This window comes from Cygnus atratus, chromosome 1 (assembly GCF_013377495.2).
Source record: "Cygnus atratus isolate AKBS03 ecotype Queensland, Australia chromosome 1, CAtr_DNAZoo_HiC_assembly, whole genome shotgun sequence".
Classification (NCBI taxonomy): Eukaryota; Metazoa; Chordata; class Aves; order Anseriformes; family Anatidae; genus Cygnus; species Cygnus atratus.
The window spans coordinates 151,549,138-151,576,131 of record NC_066362.1 but is presented as its reverse complement, the minus strand read 5'-3'; the positions used below and the strand labels follow the sequence as shown (position 1 = coordinate 151,576,131).

The 26,994-nt window shown below is 37.6% G+C and overlaps 1 protein-coding gene across 2 annotated transcripts in view; it reads right to left on the bottom strand.

Moving 5' to 3' along the window:
• Positions 1–26,994, bottom strand: part of NALCN (sodium leak channel, non-selective) — a 224,888-nt gene that overhangs the window by 140,262 nt on the left and 57,632 nt on the right. The window contains exons 7-9 of one of the 2 annotated variants that reach the window (XM_035557055.2): positions 3,482–3,624; positions 3,264–3,368; positions 420–506 (exon numbers count right to left, since the gene is read on the bottom strand). In XM_035557055.2, coding sequence (XP_035412948.1) covers positions 420–506; positions 3,264–3,368; positions 3,482–3,624 — 335 coding nt within the window. The remainder of the gene's footprint in view (positions 1–419; positions 507–3,263; positions 3,369–3,481; positions 3,625–26,994) is intronic. The other variant, XM_035557056.2, reaches the window with a different exon arrangement.

The window sequence follows — 26,994 nt, the reverse complement described above, 5'->3', positions numbered from 1 at the left end:
CAGGCTTCTTGTTCTATGTTATCGTATTTTGTAATTACTAAACAAGCATTTCTATTGAGAATAACCTGGGAGTGAACTTGGGTTGTACCTAAAGTTTGATAGGTAAAGGAGAATTACTTATGTTACTTTAAATTAAAAAAAATATATATATAAAATCTTTCTCTTATGAGGACACAACGTTCTGAGTACACAGCATTTATAAGGAACACATTTTTCTAATCTTCTCACTTCGGGTGTGGTACATGTTTTTTTTGCTGATCTGTGGTTTTGAAGAACAAGCCTACACTGCTGAAAGCAATAGATTTAAAACAATTTATGACTATAAATATTGTAGTTACTATTTCTTACCACAGTCTCCTTATGCCAACATTTGAGTGGTGCTGGTTACACAAGTGATTTATTAAAATGCGATGTAATACCTGTAGACATGCAGGAGCTCTGCCCTGGGGTTTATTCACATCAACAGCCACAAGCTGCCAACCTCCAGCAGCATCTTCATGAAACATCTTGAAAAGGAAAATAGTTGTCAGAAATGTTGTACTGATAAATACTATTGAATTCTAATATATTCCCCTTAAGGACATTTTGATCATAGTTAATTTAAAATAAAAGGGGAACAGCATTTTTTTTTCCTGCAGAAGAAAAGCCACATACTCTTTTCCCAACATAAATAGATTCTGAATTTTACTCAGATAACATCAAACACAATGTCTCTGTTAGTCCTAACATAGAAACTAATTCAATTCAATTCTGATCAGTATCATTAGATGGTGGTACTCATTCAGAATAAATTTCTTACTTAGTAAACTTATCCTAAGGAAACACAAACACATTGTGACCTAAAGGTAAGTTTCATGGTGCATTTGCAAACAAGAGACAACCCTCGTCTTTTTTACTGACAAAATTATTTTCCTCCAAGGATCAGACTTTGCTTTTCTTGCACTGATGCACATCAAGAGTAGCTGTGCAGTTCTTCTGTACTGTTACCCAAAGCTCTTAATTGCTGTAAATATTTGAATGATATGCCAGCTCTAAATGATGTAAATGGAAAAAAATCTCGTAAACGCAGTGGTACTCAAATTTTACCAATTCTGTTGTTTGGTGGGTTTTGTTTGTTTGTTTGTTTTTCTTTCTTTTTTTTTCTTTTTTTTTTTTCTTTTTTTCCTTTCACAAATTAGGACAAAATATGTAGACTGCTGGTCTTAAGGAACGGTGAGAAATTATGTCTGGAAGTGATTAACACTGTCCTTGAAGGTGTCCTTGAAAGAAAATGAACAGCTCTACCATTTTTAATTGTCACCTATGAGTCTGCGTGTACTATGTAATGAAGTGTGGAGAAGTTCCCACCTCACTCCCACCTTTTTCTTGACACACAACACCAAACAAGTTACTGCTGGAACACAGCTACCGCAGCAAGGTTGAATCTTAAAAATCTTTCAGAGAGATGTGCTCATTAAACTGAGGGCAATGTCACACATGTGGTTGTGATGCTGCTAAGTCCTTATGTAGCATCTCTGCACCAGAAAGAGTTGCCAACTCAGATCAGCACTGAGTTACTCCTCTTTGTACCATGCTTTAATGTGTAGTGCTGGAGGGGTTTCCAAGAACCTTTTTTCTATCCTTCTCTAGAGCCCCCTTCTTTGACTCTCAGACCTTTTCCATAGGACTAAGTTTTGGGACTAGATCAATGATTTATGAAGCAGGAAAACAAAACAAGATACTGTTGCTCTTTGTCAAGGTTATCTCATGCACAAAATAATCAAGGTTTTTAACTTGTATCTGGTGCTTTGAACAAGAAATCCTGTGAGAAATTTTCTGCCCTTCTTAATGCAGAAAAAGATAAATCTTTTTTGTAGTTCAGTAGGCTGGACTCCTTTTATGCCTCTTTAAGCGAGTGACTCAAGAAGCAAAGTAATCATTTACTTGTCTCCAGCACACATACCATTTTTATTTTGCATGATTCTATTTATATTCAATATGTTCATATTTTTCAGCATAATGACATTATTATGGGCATTTCTCTTATTCTTGGAATTCTTTAGCATTGGCTGCTTCTTGAATTTCCCTATATAGACCTCTCTGTTCCAGCTCCTCGCTCAGAGTATGTAAGTTAAGCCTATATGATTGAGGTATTTGTCCCATGAAAAACATTACATTCCTCAGGCAAAGTATGTATCATGTGGAAAAGTCCTTTTTTTTGTTAGGCATTAAGTTGGTATCACCAAGTCTGCTTTGACTAAGCAATATATAGAGTAGAAATGATTTCCACAAAGTCTATTTGAGGCCAAAAATGTAGCAGCAAGTAGGAAAGGGAAGATTTACACAAGGTTTACAAGAATATCCAAAGGTATATCAGAAAATATTTAATAAATAATTTTGAAGGCAGTTAAATCCTCTGGCTTAAGAAAACAAATAATCTCTAGCTACAGTCGTTAGAACGGTTTTCCTCATTTGTATATCACTTATCTAGCTTCCTAAGGGCTTTTTGCAGGTAGTTTGTACTGGTCCCTCATAGATGGCAAACTGCACTAGCCTGGAAAAGCCTGACCATTTGTACACTCAGGATACCTGATATTATTTTTAGAATAATAAGTGAGAGAGTTAATATCTCAACCAGTTATCCCTTTTTTTTTTTCATATTGGGTCTTTCACAGTACACAATCCAAGCTTCCTGACATAGCTTCTTCCTACCCATTAGCTTATAACTAAGCTCTCACTTTCTGTGGCAACCTCAAATCTCAGCACTGCTCTTTCATTGCCTTAGCACCTCATTCCTCCTTGGTCTCAACATGCTCTTTTCAGTTCCAGGACTCACTTCCCCAGACACTTCAGCTACACTCTGACCTCTCTTCTTCCAGATACAGTTTGTGATTTCAGCTCTTCTTCTTCAGCACAGAAAGTGATATTCACTAGCAACCCTAATTCCAAACCCTCCAATGACATGAGAAAAAAAAAACACCTTTATCTTAATTAAAACAAAATAGAAATTCTTCCATAACATACCCAGATACCCAGAGAACCACTTTACAGTCTTCTTTACCATTCTTTTTTTAAGAAAGCCTAGTAGGATAATATCTCCCAGAACATAATTCTATATGAAAATACATATATCAACTTTAAAATATATGTGCTAACATGTAAAGTGAAATAAAACTGAACATAGTGGGATGAAACAATAATTCATGGGAATTTCTGGCTTATTATTAATTCCTAAACTAAAACCAGTCAAGTTCCCAAAGAAACTCAGTATTTGGGTGCTTCACCTGGGTGGTGGCAGTTGAGGTGGTACTGCTTCTGGATCCCCACATCTGCTGAAACTGCACTCTAATTTCTGCAAATGTTTCAATGATGACTGCGATGAAAACATTCTATAAAAAGGAAAAGAAAGAATGGCTGACATAAAGCTCAGCAAGCAGAAAAGAGAATAAAATCATTCAGATCTGCCTTTCAGATAGTTTTAAAAGAAGAAATTTTTCAGTACCTTCACAAGCCAGGCCAGAAAGAAAATTAAGGTGATGAAATAGAAATATGAACGCCATCGGGGAAAGCTGTCGATTGCTCGATACATAAGGAACACCCAGCCTTCCTGAGAAGCAGCTTCATAAACAGTAAATATGCTTGTGCCTAAGGAAAAATGAAAATGTTTGCCATTAAGCCCCATGAACTTTTTCAATATTAAAAAACAATCATCTTTTATCTAGTTTTCTTTTCTCGGAAGGATATTAGCTCTCCTCTCCCCACTTCGAAGAGAGGATTTCAGGTGCATTTCTATGTTTCTTCTTTCTGCAATTGAATATGAATTGATTTTATATCAGACCAGACTCCATTCTCTCCCTGGACACACATACATAATCCCTTAGATGGGTTCATTGGGAGTATGCAAATGTCTCCAAAGGTAGAATTTCTCCCATCATGTGATTTCAGCAGCACCTGTGAGAAAAGGCAGATTTAATTAAAAATATCAGAAGCAACATTCAGTAGGTGAAAGGAATCACTATTAATACAAGCAAGACTGAACAAGCAACACTACACCAAAATGGTGCTTGATACTAGTCAGCACCATTTAGTGTCTACAAGAAGCTACTGAATGATGTTAAAGCTCAGGCAGATAGCCATGGTAGTTGCATTAACATAAATGTGCTGTGTTAAAAAATGTTAAAGCATTTTAAAGTTGAACTTACTATAACATTCTGGAGAGGGGGAAGAAAAGTTATTAGGGGTTTATGTGTGTGGAAACCACTATAAGATCAGTACAGATATACTCTGCAAAGTGCAGGGCAGACTAGAGAGCAGGTTTAAGTACGCTGAGTGATGCACATGTCTCTCAGTTCCACCACTAGCTGTAATTTGGCTCAACAAACATTATGCTTAGCAAAATAGGAGCTACAGTTACCTGCATCGGATGGGATGCTAAAATGACTGTGCCTGTGCCCCAGTTCACAGAAACAACTCGAACAGAAATTCAGGTTCTCCACTCAAAGGGAGCTGGGCTGCTCAGGCTTAGATGGCCTTTTGGTATGGGCACCAGGGTTTGCAACCTGAATGGTGAGTCTTAACTTCAGCACGCTTGGACGTGCACTCAGCTGGCAGCACCCACACACAGCTACGCTCCCTGCCAGGGGAGAATGCATCTGTTGTCCTTGTTTTATTATTCCAAAGACAGAATGCAGACAACATCAGACCTTCAGCCCTTTATTCTATAGAAATGGATGCTGGATTGATGAAAATGAAGTATCTGTTTATTTTTTATGCTTTGGGGTTGCAGACACTAGAGGCTGCAATTTGTTGGAAGCCACAACACAACTCCCATCTAAGTTGACAACACTTTTTACACAAGGGCTAAATTTAAGTGCTTCTGATTTTGTTTTCATCCCTTCCATCAGTTAGCTATTGGCAAGTCTATAAGACACAAAAGGTTTGAAAAGGGATAGGTCTCAAAATCTCAAATACAGAAAAATAAAATAAAATAAAATAAAATAAAATAAAATAAAATAAAATAAAATAATAAAGAAATGCCACATACTCCTTATCCTCTTCTCTGTTTTTGCCACCTAAAAGGAACAGAATAATAAGTCTATTATATGAGCTTACACTAGTCTATATAAGATAGAAATTAGGGAAATACAAGGAAATAAATGAAAAGTAAAGATTTTTATAGCTTTTTTTTTTCATAAGAAATAATATTCTGGTATGATTGAAAACACTTGTTGGGGATCATTCTTCTTACCTATTCATTTTTCCTTCTGGGAGGCCAGTAAGTAATGACAGATCAGCTTTGCTTTACTGAAAATGGATATACTTACAATGTCTCAGTAATTGGAAAGTGCTAAATCTGCTAATACACTCCAAAGTGAGTGTCTCCAAAATTCAGTGATAAACTTGTCGTGAGTTACAATGAGAAAGAGTTTGGTCCTCTTTAAGTACAGAAGAATAGGACTGTTTGTACAATTTTTATATATAATCATTTTCCTCCCCCTAACTACGTAGTCCTGGAAATAAATGCATAATAATAAATAAAGACAAGTAAATAAATAACACAGCTAGTGTTAAAGAGAATCATGGTTAGACCTAAATTGGACCAAATACATGACCTGCATGTAAACAGATCTTGCCAATGTAAGTCTGACTATACAGCACTGATTTTTCCTGCGTCATGCAAGATGGGGGAGAGTTGCACCTTCTCTGTTTTCAGAGCTCTTTGTGGAATTACTGGAGAGCTCCAGCATGAACCTCTGCAGAAAAGAGAAATGTTCTTTGACAGGTAAAGGAAACAAGCAAGCCAAAGCAAAAGAAAGCCTAGACTGCTTAAAAGAAAAAGTCTATGTGATATGGTAATTATTTTGAAGGGAAACGATTAGAAATGGAAATTTCTAGTCTTGATTTACCCTACTGGCACAGAAACAATACAGCAGCTACTTTCTAACTTGATGTTAACATCTAATGCCTTGAGCAGACAAGCATCCTTTCTTCCCTTTACAGTTGGACCAAATTTCCTTCACCCTGGTCTCTCATATGATATCCCTCTTCCTAGAAGGTTGCACCATTTTCATGTTGAGTACCAATTTGATTATGCTTCCCATCCTATCTGACCCATCTGAGCATTTCTTCCCCTCACCTCTGTCCTCGTCACAGCACTCTTATGCTCATCTCATACTCTACTCCTCAACATTTCAGGCAGGTCTTGTCTTGTCTTGTGCACATCCTGAGAACAGCATGTATGTGGTGCAGCAGAGGTGAAAGGAGAGAATGAGACAGGAGTGGGGCAGGCCAAAGCATTCATCATTTGAATGAAATGTCATCAAAATAAGTGTTTTCCAAAGACACAATGCTTTTCAGAGCTGTATCTGATTCAGTGGAGGTCCTTTAAAAGCAGGAGACTCTTCCTGGAACAAGAATTTGTATTCAATATGACTGGCACAGAATGGAGTTAAAGGCCCAGTTTCTCTCCAACTGGAGAGCTCTGGCATGAAATCTCCTTCAATTTTAGGTAGACACGCGATGTGAACTGCAGTAATCCAGTGTCCCACATGGAAACAATCAGGTCGGAAACAATCAGGTCTTAATCCAAAACTGGATTTTTAGCTCTATTCCATTTACGTACATTTTAAATCTCCTGGTTTTACCCTGAGAAGGAACAAAATTAAACTGTGAAATTAAACTATGAAATCTCACAAACTACTGTGAAATTGCAGAATTGTCCTACAGTCACCTTTTAACTCTGCTCCACTACTGCTTCATTTCATGAAAGATCTTGCATAAAAGAGAGAAGAGCAGCTTGAGGAGTGCTGCCCTTAGGAAAACATAGCAGCTGCTAGCGACACGGAGATATTGAGCAGGAACCAACCAACTTCTCAATCCCTCTACATTTGCACCATCCACATACTGCTGTGGTAGGTACACACAGGTGGGATGAACCTGGAAGTGTTTTTTCCTTAGGGAGTCTCCTTTACAGATGGATCTTCATTGAAAAAAGGAGACAGGGCTGAATGAAATCTTTTTGTATACAGTTGCTAGTTTGAACTATAGGTGTTGAGTGGCTGATATGGTCACAGTGGGTATGCAAAAATGTTAATCCAGTCTATTAATTTTTTTGGTTATTGAATTCCTTCCTATTTATTGCATGTGCTTCTCAGGACCAATGGACAGAAATAAATAATATTAAAAAAATAAAAAATAAAGAGGAAAGAAAAAGCAATCAAGCACAGATAGCAAAACCATTCCCGATTCTTCAGAAAAGAGAGTGGTCTTTATCAATACCGAAATATTCATCAGTGATCACTTCATGGGTATTTTGCATTTCAAAAATTCAGAAAGTAATGGTTCAATTATCTAATATTATACTGTTGCTGAACTGATTAAATTATTGAACAAAACAGTGCTGTTAAGGACAGGCAGAGATTAAGAAAAAAAAGAAATCTATTAAAAGTTGCTGGCTAGGAAACTGTAATTAGTCATTACCAATGGGAAAGTCACAGTAAAGATTAGTAAAATAAGCGGGGATGTCATGCAAAGTATTTATAACACACACACTGGGCCATCTGCCACAGTAAGCCACAGTGAATGGACAAAAATGCAAAATATACCCATTTGAAATAATGTGTTCATATGTGACATTAGAGTAAAAGTATGCCTTGTATGTACCTGGTACAGGTGTTCTTAAGGTAATCTTTCCACATATTTATGTTGCAATAAAACACTTCCTTTAACCATTATAAAGCAATTGCCCCTAAGAATATACATTCTTACTTAATGTGTGTGACTAGAAAGAAACATTGCTTTCAATATTGATGCCAGAAATCATGCTGCTAATTACCTCTATAAATGCTGTTTCATCTGGATATAGAATAAAAGCATGACAGTAAGGGATCCAACACCATGAAATATTTTGTTTTCAATATTTTTTTTCTTGGTTAACAACTTCATTACTGCATGTTTTTTGCTCTTCTAAAAGTTACATCCATTTAAAGACAGTCAGCAACCAACTCTGTTCTTTGTGAGTCTCTAATACCTGACTACTTCTCCCAAAGCAAATGCAAAAGCTATTAAAAAGATTCTCCTGTCATGGCAGCTCTGTTTTTCTCACTATGAGTTTTAAGCGATGGTAGGATACATCACAAAACAACCTGACGTGGCAATGCAGCCATTTGTGAAACCTAACTTATGCCCCAGATCAAACAGCAAAATTCTCCTTTTCCATAGGTGTCAGTATTTGTTAGTATTCTGTCCATCAGTGACACAGTGCCTTCCTCTACTAGTTTGGAGGGCTTAAGCCCTGACCACATAGTGCTAGAAGTGCTATGGTTAAGGCACATGAGAGCGGAGGACTTCCTGTAGTTGTGTAAGTCAAAAAGGAATATGTGTGTCAGGGCCTGGAAAACCTGCAGAGCCTAGCCATTTGAATACACAACAGGCTCCATTTACTGCAAAATATGGCCATCCCTTGCCAACGTCCTGAACGTTTAATCAAGATTCATCTAATTTAACTATAGGCATCAGTGAGACATTTCAGTCATTAAAATGCTTTGGACCATAAAGATCACAGAACCATAGAATCATTAAGGTTGGAAAAGGCCTCCAAGATCATCTGATCCAACCATCCCTCTACCACCAATATCACCCTCTAAAGATGGTTAAACACATGACTGAAATGGCACAGTTTAGGCATGTGGGCATGGGTAACCATAGTCCCAAACCTAGTCCCAAATTTGGGACTAGGATTTCAACAGCTGCATCTACAATATTGTTAAGTATTAGTAAACAAAAATATCTACAAAATATTTAGGATAATTTTCCTATTGTGTGCCTCAGTAGATGGCTAAAACTTGGTCGCAAGAAAGATTAAAGTCATTTATGAGGAACTTTCTGATGACAACAGGGTTAAAATAAAGGAATATGCTTGGAAATTTTTATGTTTTAGTGATTTTGTTTCAACTCATCCAATAAATTCCACATTTTTATGTTACAGTAAAATACTTCCTTTAACCATGTTGGATGGTTCATCAAAGCAAGGAAGGAAAACACAGATCAAATACACAAATCAAAATAAATACATCAATATCATAATCTGTGTCAGACTCAAAAGACTGCTTTTATATGACCAATACATATGTCTACCTTTGGAAATATTTTACAACTGCACGTGGTTATTATCAAAAAGAAAAGAAAAGGTCCAGAAAATGAAAGATTTAGTGGAGTATGGGAAAAAAAATGAATCTTGCTCAACTTGTGCAAAATTTTCATTTGTTTCATAACTTAAAGAAGAAAGACAGTTATCAGGAGGAAAAACTGTATCACTTCTAGTTATGCTCATTTAGGTATACAGGCATTCAGCACTGAAATGTAGGGAGCTTATGCCTTCTTCAGTATATATGTTTCTTTCAAATCTGCCAGCTGGGAGCATTAGCCTGAAGGGGCATAGAGAAAGAATTGTTGCTTTACCACCCAAAGGACAAATGATTATAATGACTACAAATTATTATAATTGAAGAAAATTCTACTGGTTTCCATGCCTAACAGAGTGCAAAGTTGCCTGGCTCTTCCACGCTATGCAGATGAATAGTGTACTGGGGAAAAAAAAAAAAAGAGAATTAAAAGTACCAGTGCACATGGTTGATGATTTTTAAATACCCAAGGAAAAGTTATTTATGGAAAAAACAAAACTTGACAGAAGAGAACAATAGCATCATTATGCAGGGATTCTATTCTATACGGTATATTTTATATTTATGTATATTTTACAAAGATACAGGATTTCCTGCTCCCTTTTGAGCCCATGTGACACCACCATGACCTGTGGCATCAGATCTTGCTATAATCGGCTCATCCTGTGAATGGACATCAGGAAAAAGGGAGTGCACCAAAGCTGTCACTTCGAGACTACAGAATTAAAGGAGCTGAGCTAAAAGGTCATATGCAAAATTTACGGGGTCTGAAAACACAACTCTTTGCTCCTAACTCTATCTTGTTTCAAGATTCAAAATTTCACGTTATTAGGGGAAAAGAATACACTGTGTCAACGTGTTGTCTTTTATTAATACCTATGTCCTATGGCATTTGTAGCCACTCAAGGTGAAAAAAAAGCTCAAAATCTAATATATGGAATGCCACTAACTCCAGCATTTTTTGCATATGTATTCTATGTTTACTGGCTGTGTTGGATCACTACATCAGGGTTTTCTCAGTTCTGTTGTGCCTTGCTGTGAAGCTGCTGAGAAAGAAAACACAGAGGGGAGGCCACCCGCACCAACTGGGTGAACTTCCATCAGACAAACTTCTAGTGGTCTGTGTAGCCTCTAGAAGGAGACTCCTATATTGCATGGTTAGGAAAAACAAAACGAAATAAAACATTCACCATTCCTGTAAGACAGATGCATGAACAGTTCAGTTTTGGGAAAAAAAAAAAAAGATAAAGGTTTTATTTTGTATTTTTTTCTTTTTAATCGGGAACCTATGGCAAGTAAAAATGCATACTTTTTATTAAAAGCTTACAATACTACATATTGTTGTTACCCGTTAAATGCCTCAGGTTCCAGGTAGGAACACGCCCGTTTTCCTCATGCTACAACAGCCACTAGATGGCGATCATGCACCTCGAGCACATCTGGAACATCAGGCAGCAGCTAAGCCACCACCCCAGACCGTGCAGGCTGATAACCTCCCATTGAGCTAGCAAAAGGATTGATTTTTCTATTTCCCGGCAAAACGAAGCAGCCTTCTGGTGCTAACTTATCTCTGCTGTGCTGAATCCTGAAAGGTATCCTTCCTTAGGATGGTGTTGTGAATGTTGTGCCCATAAAGAAACAACCTCTCTCCTAGCTACAGAAATGTTACCAGCCTTGTTTCTGTCCCTGCTCACTTTCACTGATGAAATCATGAAGCTGAATGGTCCTGAAATGAACACACGGATATTCCCACTGACCAGCCAGCTTTTAGTTTATGTCTCCTCTTTCAGCATTAACACATTTGTAAAACATTGCACACAGTCAGGATTTTCCAGCTATCTTACCCTATTGCTTTGGTGAAATTAGAAGTGAGTAAAAATCGCCCAGAAATGCAATGACAAAATTGTTTGCACTTCTGGGAAGCAGACAGTAGATACGACTGACATTGTGAAAAAGATCAAATCCTGTATGGCTTAATGGGGTTTCTTGCTTGTCTCTGAGTGAGTCATCCAGTCCATTTTACTCTCCCAAACCAACTCATATCAGGTAGTTTGCCAGCCAGTAGAGATGAGGAGGAATGGAAGAAAAACAAACTATACCAACGCCCTGCTCCTCCTTTGAAACCTCAAGCCCACTGTGATTTATGTGTGACTGAGCTGCGGCAAAAATGGCAAAACAGAACCTGTACAGAGCGCTGACCTGCAACAGAAGGAAAAAAACAAAAAAACATTCCCAGTCTGAACACAGTATTTAACCAATGAAAGTGCAGTAACTTTGAACTACTGGTGTTTACTCGTGATGTTATTGATTCTTCATTCTGAAAATCTGCTTCCTTGAGAGAAGATAAAGCATCTATGTATGAAAAGATACTATACAAGGAGACCATGTGCAGAAAAAAACAATAAGGAGATAAAGAAACACTGCAAATATAAGTGCTAGGATCGATGCAATTTGTTCTACACATGTGGTAATGGAAAGATGGAAAGTCAGAGAAACTTCAGCAAAAGTTTTGATGGATGGACTTAGACAATTACACTATTTGCAAATACAACTTTGGTCACTACTGAGAAGTGTTAGCTTGCTAATATGAATGTAGTAATGTTTGCATATATATTGGCTGCACAGGGTAAATAGGAGCATTGCAGTTCATACTTACTTATACCATTAGTATCTTACAAGCGATAGTGCCTGTGCTCCCTGATTTAATATTTTACGTTTTAAAATCTGTTTTACGTTTGTAAACAAGTCCATGGTGTAAACCAGACAATCATTTTTCAAAATGACTTTAGGTGTGAATATATATGGATATTTAACCAGACTAGCATTCATATTTGCTTTTCTTTAATACCTTTTTGATTAAAATGCTTCTCATCTAAATGGTCATGAATAAACTGACAAATAGAGATCCAGAATGTCAGCAGAGCTCAAAAGCTGGTTTTATATGCATAAGTACATTCTGCTTTTCCCTTTTTGCCGTCACACAGCTGTAGTGCTAATATACACTCTCATAGAATCACAGCTTTTTTGTGTGTGGCAACTTTAAAAAATGTACTGGCAGTTGATGAGGATCAAGGAAGTGCTGAACTGTGAATTGCTCACACCTCGCACACCACTACCTGGAAGCTTTGCAGTACAGTCAACAACTCCCACCTCTCCTTCTCCCTAGAGAGTCTTTTTAAGGAGGCAGCTTCTCCCAGGTCCCTACACTCCCATCCTCAGCAGCACTGGCAGAACTTGAGGCTGGAGCCTGGAAGTAGGACACTGCCATAGCTGGTAGCTGTGCTCTGACTGAGGGCTCGACTCACCTATCCCTGACAGGCATCCAGTGCTACCTGAAACCTCAGGCAGAGCCCAGCTGGCCTCCAGGCTCTGGTCCTTTAGGGTCTTTCAAATCCAGGAGAGCAGTCTAGAGCTAAGCACAGTGAAATTATGCCAAATACAAAACCCATCCTCCTCTCAGGAGAAACATCTGTTGTGCAGCATTACGATGGAACAGTTTCAAGGTGGACATATACCTGCGTGAGCTATTCTGGTAAATCCCATGGAATATCACAGAGGAGTCAGGGTCACCAGCAAAGACCAGGCGCTCCAAGCCACGTGCTTGGACAAGCAGTTTGGACTGGATTCATGCAGCTGGCTTCAGAAAGTACTAAAACTGAGTATGTTTTTTCCCTATCAAGCCCTAATAAAACTCACTTTCGGACCTAGAAAGCAAGAATACAGAAATCCCTAGGCCTTGCTTTTAAAACTGACAAATGCTGTGAAGATGGGCCTGCCACCACCTCAGTCGTTCTAATGAAATGTCTCTGATTTAAAGTACAGTCACAGAAGAGAAAATGACTGCTACAGTAAATGTTATGACAAAATAGTGTAACATAAAACATGTTAAACAGAAGAAGCTCTATAATTTATATTAACTTATTCCTTTGAAAATGAGCCATCTTTTTACAGGACTGTTTTTTCTTCTTTTAAAATACATTATGTATGTAGATGCCTCTAAAACTGTACAGTAAAAGTGACAGTCCAAAACCCAAGCATTCAGAAAATCACACATTGTTACATTTAAAATTTAAGAAACACATAAAGGGTTATCATACTAAACCTGAAAATTCGAAGAATGCTCATGCTACAGACATTATGTATTTGGATTGTCATTCAGTCACATATTAAATATTAGGAATGTCTATTAGAATCAAGATAGTGATGGATCCCTTTGTTAGAGAGAAAACTAAGTATGCAAATCTTTCTTGACATAAGGCATGTAAATTCAGCATTGACTTTCATACTGTCAATCAAAACCATTCACTTTTTGCATCAATTTTTTTTTCCAATAGTCAGAGTAATCCAACTCATTTTAAGAGCAGTCATGAAACAGCAAAGATAGCATGTATCATGGTGTCAACTAACTTGCTTAACTAATAAAAAATGCACCTCCTTTGTAAGAAGAAAGAAGTCATGTATTGAAGTGTGGAAGAATGAGACCACAGAACACAGATTATAGAAACATTTCCATATCTAGCATGACCACGATGGTGTTTTACTCAAAAGCAGAGTTAAATAAGAACCATGACTGTACATTTTACATATGAGTAATTATTTCATCGTGTCTTCAGGCTGGCCAACTGATAGCAACTCTCTTGAAAGCATGAAAATGGATGAAAGCAGAAAAAGTTCACTAAAAGAAAAAAATGTAGGAGCTACTGAAAACATGCATAAGTGATTCAGCTGAACAGAATAATAACTGGGGGCGCTGGCAACGCACAGAGTGCATAAAATTGTGTGCATGTTTGGGAAATAAGGTTTACAAGAAGTTACTTGACCTAAGTGGAGCATTAACAATGTAGTATTTATATGAACAATAACTGAAGAATCAGAGAAGCTCAAGACAAAAGGCCTTATAGAAGAAGTAGGCTGGTACAGAAGAGAAGAAAAGAAAATCATGTCTACGAAGTGCTATAAAAGCTCTTGCAAGGGATTTTGAAACCTACTGCAGTGTATTTTATTTGACCTCCATGACAACGTGTTTCATTATTTCCAGTGGCAGTGCAACTCCTTCATCCTGAAGTTTCAAACTGTCCAACCAATCATCAATTTAAAAAGAAAAAAAACTCACAACGGTACAAATATTTAACAAAGGAAACAACCTCCCCATCCCCAGCAGAGGCTGAAAGAGACAAAGGTGAACCAAAGAGAGCTTTTAATTTACTATACAAGAACCCATGCTTTTGATTGTGTGTGGGAAGTGGTTGCTCAGTCTGATAATAAGTAACAGCAGGTTACGTACACAGGAAGGTATTCAAGGACGAAATTCCACAGTGTATCATTTCAATAGCTTTGTAGGCTATATTATTTATTTTACCATAGAGCAGGAGACTCAACAATTTAAAGGAATCTAGACAATCAAATCTATGCCTCTGCCCTAAAGCTCTTTCAGTGTCATTCAGTGATTCCTCTGGGTATTGCTTATGGATTGTATGCATTTCTCTGAAGATATAATCCCTCCCTTAAAATGAAAAGATCAGCCCCTTCCTCTTTCAAAGATAACATTTTCAAAAGCAGTTGCATGAAATTCAGTCCATCCTGCAATCAGTGATAAAACAGCCATCATCTTAAATCAGATACGAATCAGGCCAATGTTGAATGCATTTGAAGATGCTTCCCCATAGCATCCTAATTTAATTGCATCTCCCCCTTGCTGCAGGTATAGTGTATGTCTGAACAAGCCTTTCTTTTTTTTTTTCTTTTTTTTTTTTTTTTTTGCGTTAAGTTTCACTTGAGAACAATGACAACAGTAGAAAAGCCCAACTAGCAAGATCTGCTGAATACTCGGTGGCTAGAAATAAGACAGTAGCAGTACTTAGCTCAATGCATTTCTGGAAGGAAAAACAAAACAAAACAAACAAAAAAACAACAGTAAAGCTTGTAAAGAAGCTTGAAAGCCAAGAAGGCATTATAAAACAGATACATGTGAGAAATCTCATTAGCCTCTACACATCCGAATAACAGGAACAAATATACAGTGCTAAATGCATCTTAAAAGACTAGCGTTATCTGAGGAGACAAAATATTCAAATGGCAGAAAGGAGCTCTGTGACTGTTACAAAAACAAACAAAAAAAACACAACAAGAGACAGTCACTCAATGACCCATTTAGCCATTAATGAGTATTCCCTGGTATCTGCTGTATGCCACTGAAGGTAAAAGAATTTACTCTGTTGATGTGAGAGCGAGAAGCTTGTCCACTAGCTTAATGTGTTAAGGAGGAGGAGGAGCAGACAGGGAGAAGTGGCTTAGTATGCTGCTAGCTCACTGAACCCCACAGCACCTCTGTGAGGTAAGTGTAGTATTAATCCCATTTCAGAGATGGATATAACAATTTAGAGACTCTAAGACCTTCCTCAAACAAAAAACAGAAGTAACGTCTAAAATGGGATTGTAACTTAAAGGTTTCTGATTTTAAAAGAGGGATTAGATTTTCAAAATTTTTGTTCTTTAGCTGGATGTTCACAGAGAATGAACCCAAATTTATTTAATAAAAAATATACAGAGATACCAGCTACTATCGATACTACTTCTTAGTTCTCCTTCAGAAAACGAAAGGTTGACTTGAAAAGAAAAGCAATTCTTGTAGCATTTCACTACTTTTATTCTTGACTGTCTTAAATAAAGTGTTTGCATGACCAGAGATCTACTGGTTATCAAAAGAATTCTTGCAAGATTAGCACTAATAGACTAAGCAGCTGCCAGTTTTATTTGGAGATAAAAATCAAAACCTTTTGGCAAGAACAGCTCTATAAACTGCCAGGTATTTGGGGGCAGAGAGAACGTTCAAAGTTTTAATACACTCTGTTTAAACCTTGTTTTCAATATTATCTCCTTCTGCAGAAATCCTTTCTATGTTTATGCACTACTGGAGATAGTTCAACACACCCATAAGAGAAATTTCCTGGACTTTTCACTGTCAAATCAATGTTTTTTTTTTTTCTTTTTTCTTTTTTCTCAGATATGCCTTCTCTTTTTTCTCAGCATAAAGTTTTCCTGCAAAGATGTTTATTCTCTGTGTATATGTGTGTCAGCTCTGTGCTTTGACTCAAAGACACTTTAATTTCTTGTAGACCTATGATATTTAACATATTTTTCTTCAAAGCTTTTTGCTAAAGAGGAAAATATGGCATTTTGTACTGAGCCACATGAACATGTGGTTTGAAAAAAAGGGACCGTGTGTTAAAAAAAATGAGTTTTGGCATTGCTCAGTGAAAGAGTTTCCCAAGAAATACAGATCAGACCTACCCCCAATAACGTTTTATCAATAGATGAGCTAAACAGACCTCATTCTCCATGTGAAAGCAATTTTCAGTTGGTGAAACGAAATTAGGGCTTTTGGACATGAAGGCACAAACAAGTGACGTGTAAATCTGGGGATGACGTTCTAAATGTTTTCTTTTCAGTGACTACTTTTTTGCCCACTTTGACCTGAAAAAGATGCCTAGAAGTCCCTTCACTGAACTCTAAGGCACTTCTAATTATCTACCATTTACTTTGGAGTAAAAGCATACATGAGGACAGCTACTGCTGGCATTTATAATCAACACAGCTTGTTATCCTCAGTAATTTGTCTGCAGGTCCTACCATGGCTTGGATAGGGTTTTATGTTGTTATGTTCCCATGTTTTCCAGAACAGGAATCAAATCCTGATCCTAACTTGGAAGCTCTGCCAACAAACTTGAGTGTTTTTTTCAAAGAGAAATCTATGTTCACAACTTTAGAATTGCACTGCCCAAAGTCAGGCATGTGAGCTGATGTTCTGATAGCTAAAACTAGTTTGACTCTTTGAGATGCTGATGGAGACAAGCTCTAAATTTTCAATCCTGGCCCAAATGCCAGTGCTTGAAGCCAGATGGAATTTTAGCATTCCTTTAGTAGAGACAGAGTTAGATCTCTGGTTCTGCAATTCGACAATTGAAGTCCCTGAAAAACACAAAAGATGTTGGGAAAATAGTAGATTGATCAATATGTTGTTTTCAAATAACTTATTAAATTGCCTGCCACATTAAAAATAAAGCTAGAGATTGATTCTGCAAGATGCAATCAGAGAAGAAAGCACCACTGTTTCCAGACCCATTTATTTTACAGCATCTGGGAGACGGGCTTCCTAAATGAAGATGAATACAACAGAAAATCTCAAAAAAAGCGTGCTTTCAAAACTGACCATTAGGCAGATCTGTCTTGTTCTGGCATTAAAACCTTTTTCTGTGACTTTCCCTAGGAACTTGTAGAAGCACCAATTAAATGCTTTCAGCAGGATTAATGTGCTTGGGTCAGAAATAGAGGGGAAAAACTGCTAGTAGTTAGTAGCAAACACTGAAATAACTGAGAGAACTGTAGAATTCGTCCAGCAAGAGCTGTTTAAAAGCAGATGAGATAAGCATCTGTAAGTAGTGATGGTAAGTAGACGTGACTTAATCTTGGAGAGGCCACACAATGAGCTGGACCCTCAAATAAATTTGAGGCTCAAGCTAGTTTTCTTCAAGTTTTTTTTTCTCTCCTTTTTTTTTTCTTCAGCATTAAAGATTTCTGTGTCACAAAGAACATCTGAGACTGAGGCCCCTTTACCTGCAACTATTGTCTTCCTTGATAAGGAAGACATTCCTTATACTCTCATACTTAATCCTGACAGAAACATTCAAAATCAAAAAGAAAAATATTTACCTCCAGTCACCTGATAATATTGTAAATTATTACCTGTACGATGAACAGAAGATGGAAAAGGTATGTGATGAAACCTGCATTTGTGGGGAATTCAAGTGATAAAGAACTTCGCTGTCTAAAAATGTTCAAGAAATTATTTTTTTTTCTTAACTATTATAGCTAGTGGCTTCAAACAGCTACCCAGCTTCTCTCTATAGTGCTGACAATGCAAATTATTTGGCCTGGCAAGAATATGGCTTTCTTGTCTAACATCCCATTATTTGCCATAAGAGCAAAGGAAGCTTTTCAAGGCCATCTACTGATCTATCACAAACAACAACAAAAAAATATCTATGGAAATTAAGGCTGGAAAAGGATGAGAGAGGAAATCCTCTTAAGTTTTTCATAGTCATGTAAAACCAGTACAAAGTCTCATCCTTAGTAATTATATATATATATATATAAAAAAAAGTGATATTAACATGCATAAAGAAAATTGTGTTTGTTAAGGACTGGTCCAATGAGGTCCTTTTCTCTGAGTGGGAGAATAGTATAAGAAAAATAATATGTAGCAATAGTAAGTAAAGAACCAAAAATTGAAGTGGCAAATATTAGTATTGTTACATTATCATTCCCTAAATTGTAGTTGTAAACAATTAAGATTCCTACAAAGAAATAAAAATTGCCACATATAAATCTATGCAGTCGCCTATAGTTACACAAAACTATCATGCTCATTTCCTTTTCATCAAAATCTGCATGTTGACCAAGACGATAAGCATGTTATATTCTTTACAAGCCAAAAACTTAATTTTCAAAATATTTTTGTTGGAAAGCTAATGGAATGAAACATAATCTGCTTTCTGACAGGTAACAAAAATAAAATAAAATAAAATAAAATAAAATAAAGCCTCTCGTAATTTTAAAATGAGTTGTTTGACCATAATCATCAAGTGTTGACATAGCCCTTCATATGCTTGGATTTCTCCAAATGCTGCACATAGACTCTACAAATTAAAGAAGAGTTCAAAGTGCAAAAAACAGCTTGCATTTACATTTCATCTGGAAAACGGTTGTAGGAGAGATGGCATAAAGCCAAGTTCCACTACTTCTAAACTGGCTAAATCATATTCTTCAGTAAGTATCTTTTTTTTTCCTTTTTTTTTTTTTTTCTTTCCTATAGTAAGCATTCATGAGTCATGGGTTGTAGATCTGACTTCTGCTGAAAATGGTCATGTGAATCCCATTTCTAACAGTGAATCATCTGGCAGAAGTGAAGCGTTAAGCTTACAAAGGAACCTTATTTTTATTACACGGGTTAGGGTGCAGGGATGTAAAGTAACACTGTGAATAAATAAAATGTCACTCAGGCCGTGATTTGGTGATAAATTAACTCTAGCTGTAAGGCTCTGAATACTATGGTAAACGCATCACGTGACAAGAGGTACTGCCAGTTAAAAAATACCACTTTTTGATGGTTTCACTTTGAACCAAAAACTTGCACACTGCAACATGTATTGCCTGTCTGCACCCCAACTTGTTCCAGAGTAGGTATTGTCTGGTTTCCTACCTCCCACGTAAAGGTATTAGGTGTACATTCAGTACCACATACCTCTATGACTCTGACAGTAAGGCATTCATGTATCCTGCCTCGTCTTAAACAATCTATACTACAAGTTGTAACACAAGTCAAACCACAGCCTCAGTCTGTTGCAAGCCAGCACTTCTGAGAGCACTTATGTTGTCAAGTAATGTGGCTCCTGTTCCCTGATGTGTTCCCATGGATGTGCCTGTACTCTGTGTAGCTCTCTCCAGCCTATACATACCCCTAATACTATTCCAAATAAGCTCATATCTTCAACATCCTCCAAAGGTTGGCATTTTCTCATGCAATATACATCTTCAACACAGGATTATGAAACCACAACCCTGGTGGGCTGTGGCAACATGAAAGCGACACAGTGTTCACAGGAACTTCACACTGAATAATTCCATAAAATGTTTTAGTTGTGTCTTGGGACCATAAAGGTGACTCATGGGGTCCAGTGGGGATCAAAACCAACCACTGTACAAGTGGATACACAACCATTCTGCTCTAGGAGGGACTAGGCCTGAGCTGTTTGAACATGAGTCAGTCAACATGGGAAGAGTCTACTGGAAGAGTGTTGCCATCAGGTCGATGAAGGTGATCCTTCCCCTCTACTCAGCCCTGGTAAGGCTACATCTAGAGTATTGTGACCAGTTCTGGGCTCCCCAGTACAAGAGGGGCATGGAGCTACTAGAGAAAGTCCAGTGGAGGGCTACGAGCTGGGCCCGTTTAGCCTGGGAATGCTGAGAAGGGATCTTATCAATGTGCACAAATACCTTAAGGGGGGTGTCAAGAACATGGGGCCAGACTCTTTTCAGTAGTGCCCACCAACAGAAGAGACAACAGGCACAAAAAGAAGCACGGGAAGTTCCACGTGAATATGAGAAAAATCTTTACTGTGAGGGTGACAGAGCACTGGAACAGGTTGCCCAGAGAGGCTGTAGAGTCTCCTTCTCTGGAGATACTGAAAAACCCTGGATGCGAGAACCTGTGCAACGTGCTCTAGGTGACCCTGCTTGAGCAGGGGGCTTGGACCAGATGATATCCAGAGGTCCCTTCAACCTCAACCCCTCTATGACTGAGACTCTGTGACTGTATCGTGTTATTTGTGGACCAAAAATCAACACCAAACAGATTATTTTTGTTAGTGTAAATCCTGTCTCTGTTTGAATTCCACAGTTCACACGTTGTCACATTGTATGGCTCACCTGCGCTACACATCCAAATAACACAAGGCTAAGTACCTAAAGGCAAATACAACCTCTAGGAAGTAGTAGGAAGTTCCCAATTTCAGGTTGCCATAATACAGAAGATACAGAGGGTAAGTATCACTACGCACTTGTCTCCAGCCATAGCAAGAAGTGTAAAAGGCATTATTGGCATTAGAACAAGTGGCCATGAATATGAGGTAAATGTATTGCAGGTGTTTTCTAATCACTAAGGAAATGAAGTCCTGAAAGTGTTTTACATTCGTTTTGCCTCTTACATTCCTAAGTTTTCCAGCTGAGACTTCACATTTTTATGAACAATGCACATTTGGCACAGTTCCCTGTAGTCTTGAGAAGGAGTGGACAATAGCATCACCCACCAAGGTTCCTTCCAGTTGTGTTGCACTGTCATGAAAAGCGATGTTTTTCACATCAGTAAATCTGCTGATATAAATCCCAAAGAAAAACCCTCTGAATTCAACAGCCATGTTTTGTTTGTTTGTTCCGTTTTTGTTTCTCGTTTTCCAAATTAATGCAGGACTAACCCTCAATTAGCAAATAATACAAAAATGTTAATTATTTCACTTTCATTGGCTTCCTGACGGGAAATTTCTAAGAATGCATCTAATTAGATTGCGCAGGAAGGATTAACACTGTGCTCTGTTGTGGAGGTTCTCAGCAATGGGGCTAGTACTACACAACAGCTAGAGAAGGTCACCTTTTGATTCTGAAAATGGTTTTGTTACAAAATACCCGTTTACTCTGAATAGCACTGAAATTCTCCAGAATAAATTCTTTTAAATTGCACCTTCCCCATTGTGCCTGAGGACACTGTGGACACAGTTGCAATCCTGCATCTTTCACAGTACATGAATTACTTAAAAAAGTAATATTATCCCCCATGCTTTAGTCAAGAATGTTCACTACAGCAGCCCTAAACATTTGAACACTTATTACTCGCAAAACTGGTGTCAGCATAGTGGGTAAAATCTATTGCTGATTATAATATTTAACTGAAATGAAGGACTGCGTAAGGACCAGAAGGAACTAAACATAAATTTAGAAAAAAATAAATCATAGCTCTTGGAGATACCAAGAGTTTCCATATCCCTAAAAGCACATGTGTTAATGGATTTCATAGCACTTCTAAGGAATGAATGAAATCAGAAAGCATCTGGAGAAAGACAAGCTGATGCAGACTAACTAGTGTGGTATGATAACATAAAGCATTGTATCTGTCAAATCTGGCAAAACATTTGAGAAGAGAAAAGACAGAAGGCAGATAGGTGTGAAGCAACTAACATAGCCTATTTTGATTAGGATTAAGATGCTTGTGAAATTACTGTAGAGCAGGTTAAACAGCTTTAGTAAATGCACTGCAGAAGCAGCATTCTTCTGATAAAAGACTGACCACGTAAAAGACTGCAAAAACTAATCTGATTGTGAAATAACCATACAGGCATCCACTAAATGAATCCCACAAGATTTCAAGAGCAAATATTTAAAAACAGTACCCTCCCTCAATACTCCAAACTTTCTTCAGATTTTCTCTGAGAGAATTTAGTGCCCCAATTACCTCAGTCAACGACCTTAGCTATTTCCAGACCATTTGTCATCTTGATATGTGAATGTCAGTGGGATACATATCCATGTCTGTGCTATAATAATGGTAGAATGCTGACTTATTAAATGGCTTCCATAATATGCATTTTCTATTCACTGCCACTACCCCTCTATGAATCACCATTATTGGTCCATTGTTCTGTATAAGATACCAAGGAGAAAAAGAAAACATCCAGGTAATGGCAGAATTATGATTATGTATGAACTCCAACAAAAGGAAAATACGAAAAAGAAAACACAGATAGAGGCTGTTCCAGAGAAGAGGATTAAATAGTAATACAACTGAATTTTTTTGTTGTTTGAGAGACAATAATAAACATATTTAATTAATTGTAAATTAGCCTCAGAACTGTAAGTGCAATGCCTAAAAATAAGGAAATGTCAGATGAAAAGCAAATATAAGAAAAATATATCTAGAGTGTAGCAAAGTTGGCTAATACAGAAAGATATGTAAGTAGTACACATACCGCTATAAAAAAACATTCAAAAGCTGCCACAGGCAGGTAATTAAAAGAAAATAATACCATAGTTTATCAGAAGAGACATATAGAAGTCCTGTTGTGACTAACCTATTTTACTTAAATTTGTAAGCCCCTGGGTAACTTCTGTCAAGATGAATCAGTGTTGTATAGAGTCAGCTCCTCTAGAAATAGAATAGTTTACTGAAGGTTTTTCTCCTGTACACATCGACATAACATCTGTGCTGTATGTATTACCCTGCCCCACTGGTGACTGGCAGGGTCTTCTGACAGGAAATTTGCTGTTTTCACTTCTTTTGAAATATCTGCAATAATTTATTTCAATTCTTAATTCTTTCATTAATTATAAAAGTATATAACTTAGCTGGAAACCTGGGCCAGGTATTGCAGCTGTTTAAATTAAGTGCCAAAATATTGAGCTTAGTTACTGCAATTTTCACAAAGGAGAGAAAAAGGTGATAATATTGTGTGGTTTACTCCTTTTCAGATGTGAAATAAGACTCCTAAATGAAGGATTCACAACAATTATGTATTTTTAGTAGGCATAAACTGTGGTCTAAAATGAGGCAAAGTGCTGCTCATTATGGTAACCCTCTATGTGGCAGTACTGCAGTTCTGTTGGAAAAGTAGAAGACAACCTTTTAAAGGAGTGTTTAGATGAGAGTGGAAAATGCTGATTACAGTATGGGAGTAGAAGCATCTTGACACTTTCCAAGATGACCTGTCCCACCTTTGGCGGAGATGGAATAGCATGTCTTCAAAAAGTCTTCATTTCTGCTAAGTATTAGGGAGACATCCAAAGCTGCCTGTACCACTAAAAAGTCTGTCCATTGAAAATAACTGCAGAGATTTTAGGAAAAATAACAATTATTTGCATATCCAAACAATTCACAGCACAAAAATGTCCCTGTGGCACTGAAATCAAGATCTATTTCCCAGCACTGTGCCCCAAATACAGAAAAATATGGAAGTGGCAATTATTTATTAGATGTTATATTTATTCAGATCACCTACTAGATTTTATAAGATCTATCTCCCAGTTTGATCACAACCAGAATTTATGATCAATGTAAAGAATACGTACAGTATGTAATGTTCTTAGATCACATGCTTTTATTCTTTCAAGTGATTTCTATTCTATTTCAGTTCCTATGAGAAGGACAGGAACTGGAATTGCAGTCTTACAGTTACTTGAAGTAGTATTTCAGCAGTTCACAGGGCATCCAAAGTATTATACTAATCTTTTAGCTTGTAACCAAGGTCTTCTCTGAATACAGTGCATAACAGATATTGTGCAAGAATTTCTTCATGTGACATCTTAATGACAATTTCTACAGTACAATACAGGAGCTACTGAAGGTACCCAAGAAGAGTAGGGAAAAGACACTTAGGAAAAGAAACATACGATCTTTAAATATTGAGTTACAGAGTAATAAATTGAGATTGTGCACTATTTACTGAAAAAGGCATTTTTCAGTAAATAGACACACTAGCCACAGCGCAATACAGAGTGGCAGCACGTGAAGCCAGTCACCACAGATGTGCTGAAGATTCATACCTACACTTCTGCTATCTGTGTGTTACCCCCTCTAGAGTGACCATCTGTGATCCAGATTTTCTGGAATTGCATTATTCCCCTTTATTCCCTAGCAGAAGTGGGAAAGCCAAGTGCAATCTGGCCCTGTGTTATCAAATCTTAAATCAAAGATGATTTGGTAAATCACTCTAATTACAATAGCAGAGGGGCATGTTGCATGACTATCACAGATTGTATTCACAGTAAGTTTTTGCTTATTTCAATCAGCTTTACAAAAATGCTGTTTAGGATAAAATAATCAAATCTCAGAAGGCAAAGTAAAACAACACGTCCCATGCTTTATGCAAGTGTTGAAGGTCAAAGCTTGTAAAGTGGTCACATACTGAAGCTCTTGTCTGAAAGTGAAAATCTTCCACTGAGAAAACAATTACCTCTATTACCCAGTAACTGCAGCTTTCATTATGCAGAGCTATATTCTCTTAATGGCACGGACTGATAATTACACTGATAGGATCTAATTTTCTTGGTATGGAATGACAGGTTTCTAATTGCCTACTTCCATGCTTTGCCCATTGGCTAAGAGTTTTCTGCTCCATAGTGCGGCTGAAATCAGTCGTGCCTTCGGTTTCAGGGCAGTGCGCACTGCTGTCACACCTGTAACTCCTCTATTTTCTCCTGTTGTTCTCTTTCCTTGCCAGACTGCGAGCTGTTGAGCAGCTATCCATGCACAAACAGCTACTGTCTTTGACACAAGTCTTTCTTAAATTCCCATGCATAGTGTATGAGTGAGAACTCTCACACACTGCTGGGATGGAAGGTTTGTTTTGCTTGAAGCAGCTATTTCTATTGATTTTTTTTTTAGTAAATCCTCATTACGGAGATGTGTATTTATTTCCCTTTGACTATGGCATGCCTAGCACATGTGTTCCCTGATTGCTTTATTTAGCCTCTCAAAGTTACCTGACCCTTTGATTAGCATTCTGCATTAGAGGAACAAGAAATGTCACTGTAGATAATAGACTTGAGTGTTTAACTCATGCTTCCCATAGGAATTATAAGTAAACCATAGCAGCAGTACAAAAGCAAATATCCTCCTCTGCCTTCACAGAGTGCGTATCATCTCAGAATCACACCGGGAGGCTTTGCTATGCTGGAGCAGGAGCAGCAGAAAGTAAGCACGAGGTGGGCACCTGTGGAAACAGTATTTGCACTGCATTTAACTCCTAACTGGCGCTAGTGGGCACTGACACACAGGAGACTCACGGGCAGCAAAATGTGAAGGCTTCCTAGAGGCTCCCTTTGGGAGCCTGGGTCCTGCAGGGCCAGTTGCAATGTCACCAGCACCACATTCCCCAGCAGTCTCCGTTCCAGGACTTCTTAGAACCATCTGCTGGAGCAAATAAACCCCCTTGAGACATAGATAGGGCAGAAAGGGTAGGGATATCTAGCTCAGTAAGAAGCCAGCACTACTGCTGGTGCAAGTGAGCTCTACTGAATTGTAGGTTTTCTCATTGTTATGTTTGTGATCTCCTTGTGATCACAGGGAAAATGTTACTTACACAGAATTTAAGCCTATACTGCTTGAGATAAATTAAGAAACAGTGCATGAAATTCCATGTCAATAAGGGATTGCTATGAGGTGATATAACTTAAAGTGGAAAAAGGTATAAAGATGTAACTAAAGCTTGCATATGACCTGCCTCAATTTTCACTTTCTTCTAACATTCTCATAAGACTTTTCTCTTCCATCCCTTCACCTTATGACCAGCGACAGTTTATGGCCTTCAACTTAACATCAGCAAGTATGTTGTTTTAACACTGCCATCCCTATCACACAAATACTTATCAGAAGGTATATCACAAAGAAAACTTAAAAACAACTACTTTCAAAATAAAATCTAACCAAAACATTTTGGTTCTCTGTGCAAACCATTCTTTCACCCTTCCCAGGTACAAAAGAGAATGAAAGAAAGAACAAGGCACAGAGCACAGGTGTTAGGCAGGTCAATGCTTTCCGTGCAGGATACTATATTGACATGGCTAATAAATATATCAAACTATACATAGTAGAACAGGATGGACACCAGCAAAGATCCACAATTACAAACATAATTGAGATCATAGGAAAAAAAAAAGAAGTACAGTTTTCTGGAAAGCCTTTCTGGAAAGTTGTTTTATTCCCTTACAAAACCAACTACTTGGCTGTTGAAACTAACACCTAATACCCTGGAATGCCAGGGGAAGTGTGTTCCAGCAAATTCTCTTAGCAGCAGTAAAGTTTTCTTCGACTGTCAGTACAAGACAACTGTACTAATCTATTCACATTAGTTTCACCTGACTGCCTGGTTTAATGCAGGACTCAATCACTGTGGGATTAGCACAGCAATAAATTAAAATTCTGGAGGATTGCTCAAATTACTCTTAAGTTCCCCAAACTCTTATGACTTCCCACAAACCATTTGTTAGTGTAACAGAACTATTATTTGTGCTATTTGTTGTTTGTCTATAAACCATTAATTAAAAAAAAATAGAAAAGGTCTTAGTTAATGAGGCAACTAAAATGGCATCATTGAGGAAAGTGGCAAGTACACAGAAACACTGAATGGCTAATGGAGTTAGCTGGAGCATCCCACTATATTTTTTTTTACTCCAAATTCAGGCCACTTATTTACTTGTAGTGTATTTAAGATACAGTCCTTTCTTACCAGCT